The 14,548-nt window shown below is 44.9% G+C and overlaps 1 protein-coding gene across 2 annotated transcripts in view; it reads right to left on the bottom strand.

Moving 5' to 3' along the window:
• WDR17 (WD repeat domain 17) overlaps positions 1-14,548 on the bottom strand; it is an 811,699-nt gene that overhangs the window by 193,078 nt on the left and 604,073 nt on the right. For both annotated transcript variants that reach the window (XM_069244628.1, XM_069244620.1), the window contains one exon: positions 7,601-7,702. In XM_069244628.1, coding sequence (XP_069100729.1) covers positions 7,601-7,702 — 102 coding nt within the window. The remainder of the gene's footprint in view (positions 1-7,600; positions 7,703-14,548) is intronic.

Here is a 14,548-nt window from a genome sequence, read left to right as displayed (position 1 = left end):
CCTACTGTGGTTTCGGTACCACCACGAAAACCATGGCGGTAGGCACTATCAGTGCCAGGGAATCTGTTCCCTGGCACTGATAGGGGTCTGCCCTGCTCCCCACCCCCTCCCCAGGGTCCTTCCCCACCATCCCCTCCCCAACCCGCTTCTGCCCCCGCACATATACACACCCACATACACACATGCAAACATGCATACCCACTACCACCCACGCATGCAGACATACATACCCACAAGCCACAACATACACCAACAGACCTTGTCACACACATGCATCGACAACACACAACACTCACAATCAGTCATTCACGCATGCATTCTCCGCGACTCACACCCAGATGCACGCATTCCAAAACATACACCCGCCCACATACACACAACATCACCCCTCTCCGGTCGGAGAACCCAACTTACCTGCTTGCAGGAGGTCCTCCGGCTGGAGACGGTCCACGGCGCTGCTGACAGCAGCAGGGTCTGCCAGCAAAACACCACCAGGCCGTATCATTGATCATGACACGGTCGGCGGTGTTTTGCTGGCGTGGAGGTGCTGCTGTCAGCAGCGCTGCCTTACCACCGTCCACCGCCATGACCTTCGGTGGTGTTACGCCAGATTTCTGGGGTATACCACCGGCGGTCATAATAAGTGTTGCCGGCTGGTAGGCACAGCAGCGGTATGTTGCCGGCCGTCAGTGTGGCAGTAGGCGGTCAATATCGCCAATCTTGTAATGAGGGCCTAAATGTTTAAAAGGTTCACAGCTCAGATTTAGCAGGTGGCAGCTAGCCTAACTCTTTTGCAAATATATTCAGCTCTCTAGGGATGATTATGTAGGGCAAACCCTTTGTCCTATATGTCCAGGGATGTGAAACTTTGCCTCTCAACTACTGGATGGTTTAGTAAATACAGTCCTTCTTTCAAGATGAAAAACATGTTACATTTGCTGCTCCCTAACTGTGATATCTGTACTATGCTGAGTGGTCTGGGGATATCTACAAAGAATACATCCCTATCTAATTGAATAGCTGCTCTCTTATGGTAATTTTGTGTACTGAGCAGCCTACAGTTCACAAAATGCATGTCAATCTATATGTGTATATAAACCACTTTTGTGAAGCTTTACACTTATCATTCACAAAATCTTTTCCTATGTACTCATCATGTATCTTTTGATTTAAAAAAAAACCTGCCAATATCAGCGATCCAGGAATCGTTACTTTACAGCAAAACGGCATCTCCATCCACATTCCATTGTGTGTTTCTCGTTAAGGTGAAGATTCAACCACACTTTGCTTTTCTTTCTGCTTTAAAAAAATACTCCAATGTTGTGACAAGACCTGAATCTTCTCTTCAGTGTACTTTGAATTGTTATGATATGGTAATGAGTATGTCGGTAGCATATTTCCTCAGATTGGTCTCTTGGAACTGAGGGTTAAGGAAGCTAGTCTGTTCATTCAGAGATGAACATGGTCTTGTGCCTCTTCCTGAGTGGTAAGTGAGAAGAATTACTCTTGGTGCTTAAAAGTAATGAATTCCATAACTCAACAGCAAGTATAAGGAAAGCTCTATAACTTAAGAGCAAGTAGCGTTTAGAGAAAGAAGCTGGGGTGTGTATTGTCTATAATATGGTTATTTAAATAAGTTGACAATTGTGAAGCAACATGGCTCTCTAAGAATTTACTGTAGGGCAGAGTGTCCTGTTTGGCAATAAGTCTAGAGGTGAGTCAGATTTGATTTTCTAATCCAAAGCTCCGTACCTTCTGATGAATTCATGAAAGAATGGAACCCATAGGCGGTAGATGCAGCCTGGTCTTAAAGACAAAAGCTTGTGGATGCAAGGCTTGGTATACATCAAAGAAGAGTGGAGATCCAGGGGGAGGCTAGGTTGGAAAAAAAACAGGGTGCAGACTAAGGGCAATGTTAATCCAAATCTATGCAATTTTGGATTGCATTGTATTTTTGAATAGTAGTTGAAGGGATGATTTGGAGAGAGTGGCTAGCTGAATCTGTAAGTTCCTCTATACTGGAAAGGTTTCTTTCTGTTTATTTCTGGAAGAGGAAATGCATGTGAGGAAGTACTACTTTCATGCAGCAATAATAGCAGCAGAATAGATTGTTTATAAAGAAGAAGTTTGGTTATATATAATATTTTGAGATCCTAGGAATATGTGGTGCATCATTTCTGCTTCACTTGTCTGGCAGGGAGTTTAAGAGTGTGAAGGGAGGCAGAGCTTTCTATTTTTCCTTTAATAAAGATCCTTTAAACTGGGTCAATGGAATCTGTTACAGCAGATGGTAAATGGTAATAGTCCAATTTTATTATGGACATTTTAGTTTAAAGGGATTCTGAAGAGCTTCAGTGATGACCTTCGTCCATGTCTATGTGTAATTGTAATCTTATTATCAAGCTTCATCATCTAAAGAATAGGAGAGGAGTATGTTTGAAAAGCTGCGAGATTATTAGGGCAACAGTAAATTAATATTATAGGTACAGTGTGTTTAGGTGAGAGATTGTATTTAAAGGTAGGGTATAACACTGGGACACTACTGAAGAGACTGGAGAATTGCATAGAATTATTGACCCAACTACCACTGTCATTGATGGGTTGTGTAGCAGTAGCTAAAACGGTGATCCTCCCTAGGTATCTGTACGTACTGAAAAATGCTATGCGCCCAAACCCAATGGATATGTTGCCTCAATTTGACCAATTGTCCAACTGTCTGATGTGGGTGGGAAAGAGAAGTTGGGTAACGCTGGATACTGTGAAACTCCAGGGCAGGGGAGTACCGAAAGACCTTCCCTATCTTATTAGACACATAGAGGATATTTGGCATAGGGTGGGTAGCAGAACCCTATGGAGGGCGCCCTTTTGCAGAAAATGGCAGCTGCTTCCCTTCGAGTTCCTGAGGGAAGAAGTGTCCTTTGCTCAATGGTTGGAGCTGCAACACAGTAGGAAACCTATATTGTATTATAGATTTGTGACATAACATCAATTGTAAGAACAGTTTGGGGTAGGAACGGGTCACTGCTTACACTACGCAAGGTTAGCCATGTGGCAAGCCCGGTGTGGATGACATTCCCAGATGAACCTCCAGAGCATAAACTGGTGGATTTGGTGGGCTGTAGGAGGCCAGTCATGCTCCTGCATAAGACACTGGTAGAGGACAGGGAGGCACAATGGTCAGAATGAAAGGTAAGTGGAAGAAGGTGTGTTCAGAAGTTGGTGACGGGCGAGAATGGCAAAAAGCATGTGCGTTGGTGAAGACGATATCTCCCATTGTTGCGTGTGTGAGTGGGGGGGTGTCTGTGTGTGATTGTGTGTGGGTGCATGCATGCGTGTGCGCGGAGGTATTTGGTGGAGTATCCCAGCAACAGTAATCGGGATACCTTTCCACCAGCGGGAAGAAAGACAGGAAAATGCTGGTGGTGTCCCTAGTCGTAATAACCCTTGGCGGTTAAACAACCCATGCTGGGCTGCAGGTGGAAACCTCCTGCCCAGCGAGCTGCAGTAAAGTGGTTGGACGGGTGTGGACGTGGCGGTTTGGCAGTGGTGAAACCACCGCTGTCGTAATATGGAGGTCCCGGTCATAATGAGGGCCTTAGTGTTTAGATGTGTGGAATGCAAGGGTTTGGGAGAAAAATTGTTTTGTTAGGGTATTATTTCCAGCATATGTTTGGGCCAGACATGAACGTTCAGCAGTCCAAACATAGGGGGTGATTCCGACCCTGGCGGTAAAAACCGCCAGGGTCGGGGTCCGCGGGAGCACCGCCAACAGGCTGGCGGTGCTCCTTTGGGCATTCTGACCGCGGCGGTACAGCCGCGGCCAGAAACGGAAAGTCGGCGGTGTACCGCCGACTTTCCGCTGCCCATGGGAATCCTCCATGGCGGCGCAGCTTGCTGCGCCGCCATGGGGATTCCGACCCCCATACCGCCATCCTGTTCCTGGCGGTTTCGGCTGCCAGGAACAGGATGGCGGTATGGGGTGTCGTGGGGCCCCTGGGGGCCCCTGCAGTGCCCATGCCAATGGCATGGGCACTGCAGGGGCCCCCGTAAGAGGGCCCCACTTTGAATTTCAGTGTCTGCTTAGCAGACACTGAAATTCGCGACGGGTGCTACTGCACCCGTCGCACCCCTTCCAGTCCGCCGGCTCCATTCGGAGCCGGCTTCATCGTGGAAGGGTGTTTCCCACTGGGCTGGCGGGCGGCCTTTTGGCGGTCGCCCGCCAGCCCAGTGGGAAACCCAGAATGACCGCCGCGGTCTTTTGACCGCAGTACGGTCTTTTGACCGCGGTACGGTCTTTTGACCGCGGTACGGTCTTCTGGCGGTTCCCGCTTGGCGGGCGGCTCCCGCCGCCCGCCAAGGCTGGGATGACCCCCATAATGCTTAATACTGAGATGTGTGGTAGGCAAAGGGTTGGGAGAGAAGATGTTTTTCCTAGGGTATTTAATAAGTGAAGATGTCTGTGTATTGCTGGTAAAGGCTAAGGAAGACCAAGGTAGTATCTTTAAAACATAAAGTTACAATATTGACTTGTAAAATGGCCGCTTCTAGTCCTGACCTTTTAAATTGCAGTGAAAAGTAGATCAGAGCTGGAGCGCTTCATTTGTTTGATACTGACTCTGATGGTGTAAAAGTGGCATAGTCCATAGCAGCTCGTCTTGTCTGGACTGCATCCTCTGCGCCAACACATGAGCCAGGTTGTTTATATAGGGATAAGCCTGCATAGACGAAGTACTAGAGCAGTATTTCTGAACTGTGTTCTGTGGACCACCAGTGGGTCCGTGACTCCTACTCTGGGGGACCAGGACTTTTTGGAAAATTAAACATTATTAACAGATTAATAAAGAAGGAATCCAAAAACAAATGAGAATTAAAAGTTTTAAAATGCCCTGTATATAAAAAGGAGTTTGAACTTGGAAGCTAAAAATTAAGTTGGTATCCTCATCTTGATTTCTGGGTGCAGCACAAGTGGAGCAAAATAATCTAGTACATCCAATTGATGGCCTCAACTGAAGCAGTGCTAGTATGTGCTGACAAAAAGAAACAATGCATTAGGAGCAAAAAAGACAAAGTGACATGTTAGAATCTAGCATACTTCTTGTTAGACCTGACAGCCTTGGGGTGGTCTTCTCCCTTTTTGCCTGCTTTTTCCACTTTTCTGTCCTCGGTTGTGCTGGCTTTATGAATCTGTGGATTTTGCCACTGCTAACCAGGGCTACAGTGCTTGTGCTCTCTCTCCCCTAAATCATGGTCACCTTGGCTTAACCCCAGTTGGCATGTTTAATTTACTTACAAGTCCCTAGTAAACTTATACCTTAAATGTTACTTGTGGTCCTGCAGCACTGATTGTGTCACCCACTTGAGTAGACCTCTAACCATGTTTCAGGCCTGCAATTGCAGAGCCTGTGTGCAGTTTAACATTGCCATGTCAACTTGGCAAAATAACAATTTTCCTAGGTCCAAATCTTCCCTATTTATACGTTTAAGACACCTAATCTAGGTCCCAGACACCCCAGAGGGAATGGTGAAATTTAGTTAAAAGGTAGGACATGTACTTCTCTGTTTCACATGCACTGATAGTGACAAACACTCAAAGTAAATTTTCACTACATCAAGGCCTATCTCTCCCATGGGACAGCATTGGGATTACCTTATTACATTTCATAGGTGAAATTTACAATCTGGAAGAGAAGTTTGTCAAATTTGGTGTCTCTGGACTCACAATTTAAAATTATGGTGAAGTCCGATTAAAACTGCAGTCCTGAAAATGCCACTAATGAAAGTTGGCATTTTCCTACTTTAGCCATTTGGTGCCTACAGTCTGTGGCCATCTGCACTGGGGTGACAGCTGGGCTTGTGTATTCCCTATAGACAGCCACACGCAAAGGGAGCTTAGGAGTTACTGATGAATCATCCACAGCCTGATGGGCCATCCTGGGCATGATGGGAGGGAGGGACTAACACATCTGAACAGGCTGTGTCCTGTCCCCATACAAAGGACCACATACCCCCCAGCAGTGAGTCTGGAGCCAGGGCAGGAAGTGAGGACCTCTGTGCACTTCAAAGAACTTTATTTGGACGGTCCCCCACTTAAAAGACACAGCTGGGTATAGTATGTGACATCCGACACCATCAACTCAGTACACTGCTGGACCTGTGGATACTCTGCCAGGAAGGAATGCTGTGCTGCTACAAGGACTTCTACTCTGCTGGGCTTCTGTTCTACAAGGAACTGCTGACCTGCTGCGTGCTGTCCTCTAGCCTGGGGAAGAGAACTGGACTTGCACTTCATATTGAACCCAGGACCCCAGAGTGACTCCAAGGGCTAGTCTGCTGGCCTCCAGATCTGACCTAGAGGGACATAACAGTCTCCCTACAACTCCTGGACACATCTTCAATGAGTCCCTGACCTCTAGGAGGTTCCTCTCGGGTTCTGGGCCCTTGGAAGTGTTTTTTGCATCTCCTGAAGGCAACGTTTTGGGCTCTTTGCAAATGGGCCTTTTTGCTGTAGAACCACGCTGGTAGCCTGAAGAACCACTGTGAGCCACTTCAAGTTCCTCTCTTCTCACAGCAAGCATCACCTCTCGCGAACCTGAAGCTCTAGACTGCCCGTCCGTTCCCCCCAGCTGACTCTTAGCGAAAGTGGACCAGCAATGCTCTTGTTGCACCCGACAAACTTCTTCTCCATGAACGGGGCTCTTGGACCAATTCTTGAACATAAAACTTCAGAGGGACTTATCTGGAACCGTATCTGATCTGCACTCCATTGCGGTCAGCATGAACTTTTAGATTTAACCCAGTCTTGCATGACCAGATGTCCCTGGTTGCCATTTAATTCATTACAAGTTCTACTTATTGGATTTTTGTTGTTTTGGTCTTGTTCTGATCATTAAATTAAGCTCTATAGTTATAATCTGGTGGGGATTATTTTGGTGTGGTGTTTTCACTGTTGCACTGTTTGAAGTGTTGCACAAACACTTTAAATATTGCCTTTTAAGTTAAACCTGACTGCTCTGTGCCAATCTACCACAGGGTGAGAGCTGAAGTCAAAAATGTTAAGACTGATGCACTAGAACATAGCTTAAAACTATATATATCTATATATTTATAATTAGATGGATAGAGACAGACAGACAGATACATCAATAGATAGATAGATAGGCCATAGACAGAGAACACGGAGGAAGAAAAAGGGAAGTATAAAGAACAAAAGGTGTGAGCGGCAGAGTGAGGCTGGATACACCAAGTACCATGCTGCTTAACAACCACATGAAGGAAGAAAGTAAGGAAAGTAACATGGTTATTGCAAATACAGTTTCCCCATGAGTTTGACGGAAGTACAGAACAGGATTAAGGAAGAACCGAATTGCCTAACTTGCATAGTGCACAGCGTTCTTAGAAAAAAAAAAAAAATAATAATTTACTTAGCATAGATTGAATTATATTTTTATGTCGGTATGCATGTAGTGGTGGTGTTTATATATTATTTCTCAACAATCATGAAAAATGAATGTTGACTATGCTGTAACAAATCCATAAAAATTGTATACATTTACGCCAGTATTTCAACTCATTATTGATAAGAACAAACATATACTCTTACCTTGTGTACTCGTAAAGTGCAGGCACAATACTTGTGTACTGTCTTCTAATGGCCAGGAGAGCGCCAGAATAACCACATAATATCAGGAGCTCATTACGAACTCTAGAAAATAATAGTATTGGTTTAGTGTTTACATAAGTAGAGGGAACTCAATAGTTGCATTTTTATCAATGGACCAGGAAAAAGTTTTGATTTCAGCCTCAAAATTTAATATAAAATATAAAATACACTGAGACCAATGCTTGTATGCTCCAGGTGGGGTAGACAGCCAGGTCATTCTCTTTTCTCCCACATGCCTGTGGCAAACAAAATATGTTATCTTAGTCTTCAGGGAGCACCAGGGGACACCATTTGGTGTTGATAATTCTGGATACCAAACCAGAGACAGATTGAATAAGGCATTATACAGAATTAGTTGTGAGCAAGCAAAGGTCGCATGCTTAGAGAAATCCCAACCACAGGAAAGTGCTAATGATCTAGAAGAAAAAGTTACTAATGTTTGGAATTTTGAATCTGATGGATACTTTTTTGCAGGGCCTTTATCTTTGAAACACTCACCCACCAGGATTTGGCACAAGAAAACGTTTTACACTCCTAATGTGCTTGGGTACACCATTTATATAGGAAAGAGAAGCATAAGCCTGCAATATCACGCTGAACCCAAGGAAAAAAACCTATGCCAAACAGGAGGCACCCTCCACAGAGCCAAAGATTCTTCCAGCCACGGTGGAGACAGGATCACTTAAATGTTCACAAAGAGTTGTAGGCAATTTCTAAAGAATTTGAAGAGGCAGATAAAAGTGGCATCAATTACACCCAATGTTTGCAAAGCTAAGTACCTTTTCCTTCTAATGGATGTTTGCAATTCAGATTCTTTTTCTTTAAAATATTTCCCCAGCAATACATTCCAATACTGTAAGGAAGCTTTTGGAAATTTTCCAAAAAGGCAATATATACTGAGCACTGATTATCTAAACAAAGCTTCTACTGTGTGTCAAGAATCAAGTATCTGCTTTACAGACACTAAATCTACAGTCCTCCATGAACCAGACATCGCAGTCCTCATGACCTATCACAAGCTTTACATTCTCTTTACATTCTCTTCACCATGGAAGTGATGAAGGGAAGAGTCCTTGCTATCACTCATAAGTTCTCTTGGTCCTGCACCTTATGCAAGCTAGTGACAATGAGCACCATGGAGCTCCTGACATGCCGGGTATCACTGTCAACAGCTCAGACCACTCCTTTCCATGCAATGCCTGTATCTGCAGTTACATTTCATCAAGGAGGCACTGATACAATGTACTTGCTTTTAAATGATTGTTTTGTTCTAAACACTACAATTTTTAGGTGTCCTCAAAAACAAAGCAAAAAATAACAAAGTAAGCAAAACATACATAATCAGAGAATAGGAAAGCACGCCAAAGAAAAATAATTATGAGGACAGAAGACATTCTCATGGTATACTTTTGTTATTAAGGAAGGCTTTTGAAGAAAATCCATGTCATTATAAAGACCATTATATAACTCCTCTGAGTATGATAAAAAGGATAGAAAATTATAATAGGCGTTTCAGCTTCGGTTTCAGTGTCTTTAGAAGAACTGGACATTCTTTGCGAGTGCCCTTTCTGCCCCAGAATGGGGGAATGTCAGGTCATTCTCCATAACCTAAGTGTTTTTAATATATTTATTGAATATTCTCCCTGTCCTTTCAAATTTATGGATCTTGAAAATATGTACCAGATCTTCCCCACGATCTCCCCAGTGGGGGTGGGGTATTTCGAATAGGGCCAAAGTCAGTCTACCAGCTAAGACGAAATGTGTGATCCATTTTCCCATAGGGGAGTATGTAGAATATATTCTGTCCTCTACTGGGTAGCTCAACAATATTATATAAGGGATAAAATACCCCCTGCCTTACATTATGAGGCTATTGCAAGAGGAGTGAGGCCGAAGGATGAGTTACTTTATGAAGTTATGGAACTCCGAGGTGACCTTCAATATCCTCAGTATGCATGCCATAGGGTACTTTATCACATATAATGCATGGTCACACCCTCACCTTTCCTGAAAACCACTTAACACCTTGCTGTGTAGTTCTTTCATATGAAAGAGCAAGCATGTTTGCAAACATAAAAAATAAAAATAAAACCTCTAGTGCAATATTAAACACATCAAAAACCTGTTAGATATTTGCTGAAAATAGATATTAGAAACAGTTCAATACAAGTCATTGTTTTTTTAAGAAAGCTCCTGTAGGTTGGAACATATAGAAAAAATCAGAAAGATTCTACTTTTTCTCTATCTAAGAAGTGCAAAAAATAAACATATACTCTCTGCTTGTGAATGTATGCTATTAACCCCATAAGTGCGGGCGTCGGCCAGTGGCCGACGCCCGCACTACCTCCCTGGTGCGGGCCAACACCAGGGAGGGTGTTGAAAATCCTCCGGAGGATTTTTTTTTTGGGGGGGCTTTGGGGACGCAGTACAACTTCGGCGTCTCCCTCCCGCCCCCCTCCCACCCCTTTGTGACATCAGTGCGCCGCGAGGCGCGCTGACGTGACATTTTTTCCCCACCGGAGCAGAAGCAGATCAGGTAAGCGTCATCTTCTACTCCGGTTGGGAAAAAAAGGCCAAAACGGCCTCCCCAGATGCCAGGGAGGCATCGATGGAAAGGGGAGACTCTTCCCTTTCCATCGATGCCTCCCTGGCACCGTTTCCTGGCCATGGATCACAGCACAGCTGTGATCCATAGCCAGCAAACGCCCCTAGACACCAGGGATCTTCTTTGGAGGGGTTGGCCCTCTTGTAAAAGGGCCGCCCCACCCCGTGGGGGCATTATTTTATAAGTGTAACTGTTTTTCGGGGGGGGGGATAGCGCCCCCAAGATAAAAAAAATATTTTAAAAAACCAAAAAATTGCGGGGTCGGTGCTCCGAACACAGGCCGACCCCTGGGGGACAAAAAAGAATCTAGTTTTCCCTGGGGGGGCCCGATTGCTCCCCCAGGGAAAACTAGATTCTATTAAAAAAAAAAAGAAATAGAAATTGTTGGTGGTCAGCCCTTAGGGTGACCCTCTATGGGGCCATTTTTTTTTAATACATGAGTGCTTTGCCAAGGGAAAGCATAGATGTATAAAAAACAAAAGTTATGTAGAGTTAGGGCCTGATTCTAACTTTGGAGGACGGTGTTAAACCGTCCCAAAAGTGGCGGATATACCACCTACCGTATTACGAGTCCATTATATCCTATGGAACTCGTAATACGGTAGGTGGTATATCCGCCACTTTTGGGACGGTTTAACACCGTCCTCCAAAGTTAGAATCAGGCCCTTAGTGTCTTGCTTTTTCTCTCTCTCTCTCTCTCGCTCTATATATATTTTTTTCTTTTGTGTGTTGTTTTCCGGGAGCCACAATTGGTCTCCCAGGGAAACCACACATATACATAAAAGTCATATATATGTGTATGTATGTGTATATATATATATATATATATATATATATATATATAATGCCAAACAATTTCACTGCACTCCACAAGGACCGTGATCAAGACTCCTTGGTGAGTCGAAACGTGTTGGTGGTTGTTGACTGCAATAAAATACACGTTTATTTGTACCTTGTGGAGTGCGGTGACATTTTTCAGCATTACATAATGTCGAGATTGGTCTTCTCTGTCACTGGGCACCGGCAGTGGAGTGCGCCGCCCAGCACCCTTCGACCACTTCGTTGATATATATATATATACACCTGCATTGGCTCCCAGTCAGCAAAAGGATCACCTTCCGTCTTCTCACCCACGCACACAAAGCCCTCCACAACAAGGGACCGGAATACCTCAACAGACGCCTCAGCTTCTACGTCCCCACCCGCCCCCTCCGCTCCGCTGGCCTCGCACTTGCTGCCGTCCCTCGCACCCGCCGCTCCACGGCGGGTGGGAGATCTTTCTCCTTCCTGGCGGCCAAGACCTGGAACTCCCTCCCCACCAGCCTCAGGACCACCCAGGACCACTCCGCTTTCCGGAGACTCCTAAAGACTTGGCTGTTCGAGCAGCGATAACCCCCCCTTTCCCCCCTAGCGCCTTGAGACCCGCACGGGTGAGTAGCGCGCTTTATAAATGTTAATGATTTGATTTGATTTATATATATATATATATATATATATATATATATATATACAGCACAAATTGGTTAAAAGATTGTTGCACGGCGCACTCCACTGCCGGTGCTCGGTGACGGAGGAGAGCAACCTCGAAAATATTTTGTGAACAAGAATCTCACCGCACTCCACGAGGTTCAAATTGACAAGTTTTATTGCAAGTATAAAAAAATTAAAGAAAAGAGGGACTCATTTACCGTGATCAAGACTCCTTGAGAGTCGAAACGCGTAGGTGGCTGTTGCTTGCAATAAAACATGTCAATTTGAACCTCGTGGAGTTCACAAAATACATATATATATATATGCATGCATGCATGTATGTCTTTTCTGTAGTGGCAGTTGCCATAAAGTAGCGCAGATGGTTTATTGTCCTGCTGCAAAGGATATACATTTATATGTATTTAGCTGAGTCGATTAGTAAAGGCAAGCATTACCTGCGCTTTAAAACAAATGTTATGCCAGGGGGACTATGAGAGGTATGAGCAGCACTTTTGCTGGGTGGTACTGAGGGAATTAGAAGAGGAGGTAATGGGAGGCAGAGCACCAAAAATGACTGTCGCACTGGGTGCCACCAGCGCTGAAGGCTGTGATGATGGGTATGTGGTAAGGTGAAGTAATACATTATTTTATTTTATTTTCAGTGTTTTCAGAGAATCTGCAGAATTGGAGAAGAAGCGAGGGTAAGGTGAGGACATTTCCTATTGTACACATCAAACATACCCACGAGCAATTTTGTGACTATCTGCCTTCTACGTAGGCTAGTAATTTAGAGGGACAGTTTAGCCAGTAGCAGAGATGGCATCTTGTTGGATGACTGCTGATCAAGTTATGGAGGACAGTTCTGATGTAGGCTCAGAGACTGAGACAGCAGTTACTGAGACAGCATCTGAGCGAGAGGACAATGGGGCAGAATCTGGGAGTGATTTTTCAGTCGGCGGAGTCCCATCCGACGACACCTCTTCCAGTGAGTCTGAAGGAGACAATGACCACAGCCGTGCTGTCCCTTCGCAAGCACATTCTGTGCAGCGGGACAACATTGGGTTAGCCGAACCCAGAGAGCACGTGTTTGCGGCCGCAAGAACAGAGCGAGTGCTCTCTCGGCAGGCCCCTGTTTAGTTCAGCCCCAAATTCCACCTTTTACTGGTGACGCTGGATGTAAAGTCGATACAGCTAACTTTTTGCCAGTCGACTACATCCATCTATTTTTGGATGTTGACTTCCTTCAGAAAATTGTGCAGCAAACAAATTTGCGTGCAGACCAATTTCTGAGGGAGCGTGGAGGCACTCTAGGGCCCCTTTCTAGGGCACGCCAGTGGACTCCCACTTCGCTGGCGGAGTTGAAGATATTTTAGGGCCTTACGCTCAAAATGGGGTTAGTGCAGAAACCCACCTTGCAGTCCTACTGGACGACTCGCACGGTTTGGGTAACTCCCATCTTCGCAGAGATCGTTTTTTGCTACTACAGCGCATGCTGCATTTCAATGACAACTCTGCTGCATTGCCCCGGGACCATCCAGACCATGACAGGTTGTTCAAAATTCGGCCTGTCATGGAACATTTGTCTGCCAGGTTTCCAGAGATCTATACTCCTGGAAAGAATATAGCAGTCGATGAGTCCTTGATCCTGTACAAAGGACGGCTGCTTTTCAGACAGTACATTGCGAGCAAAAGAGCTCGCTATGGCGTACATAGCTGTAAAAAAGCTGTACATGCTGTGTGAGAGCTCTTCTGGCTATGTGTACAGCTTGAGAGTGTATACAGGGAAAGATTCTACCCTAAACCCTGTAGGTTGCCCTCCCGCGTTAAGGGTCACAGGTAAGATTGTATGGGAACTTGTCCAGCCACTTCTTTACAAAGGTTATAACCTTTATGTGGACAATTTCTATACAGGAGTAGAGCTGTTCAGTGAGCTCTACAAAGCTGGCACTGTGGCCTGCAGTACAGTTCGTTGTAACCGCAAAGGATTCCCGCAGGAGCTTGTTTGCAAGAAGCTCCAGAAGAACGAGTTACTTACCTTCGGTAACGACTTTTCTGGTGGATACATTAGCTACCTGTGGATTCCTCCTCTAATGATTCCTCACCTAATGAATACTCCCATGGCGCCAGCATTCGACGGAAATCTTCTTCCTAGCTTCTGCACGTCGACGAGGACGTCACTCTAGCCCGCGCGACGCAGTCTGACGTCATACAGGCAATAAGAGGTCCTCGCCGACATGCCGACGTCAGTACCAACATTTTTTTACATGCATGAGAATCATAACCCAATGCAATGAAAGAGCAAGGCAACATCCCATAACATTGTAAATCACACAACATTGCAGTAAAATGGCTGTAGATTTAATATAACTCTCCTTTTTTTTTTTAAATCAAACAAACAAATATATGCAAATCATGTATATACAAAAAGATATATACATATATATATATATATATATACAAGTATCCATATATACAAAATCTATTGCAGCCTTGAAGACCAAGAGGAGCGCACTCAAGGATTACTTGGTAAGACCAGAAAGACAACGGGGAGGCGGGTGGGACCGTGAGGAATCCACAGGTAGCTAATGTATCCAACAGAAAAGTCGTTACCGAAGGTAAGTAACTCGTTCTTCTGATGGATACAACTACCTGTGGATTCCTCACCTAATGAATAGAGTCCCAAAGCAGTACCACGCCCGGTGGTGGGTGCCGAAATGGTCAAACCAAGAAATCCTGCAGCACTGACCGTGCAAAATGGCCGTCCCTTCTGACCTCAGAGTCCAGACAGTAATGTTTCGCAAAAGTGTGAAGGG

This window comes from Pleurodeles waltl, chromosome 1_2, assembly GCF_031143425.1.
Source record: "Pleurodeles waltl isolate 20211129_DDA chromosome 1_2, aPleWal1.hap1.20221129, whole genome shotgun sequence".
In the NCBI taxonomy this organism is placed as follows: Eukaryota; Metazoa; Chordata; class Amphibia; order Caudata; family Salamandridae; genus Pleurodeles; species Pleurodeles waltl.
Note: the sequence above shows the minus strand (reverse complement) of the source record. Positions and strands in the feature narration are given on the sequence as shown.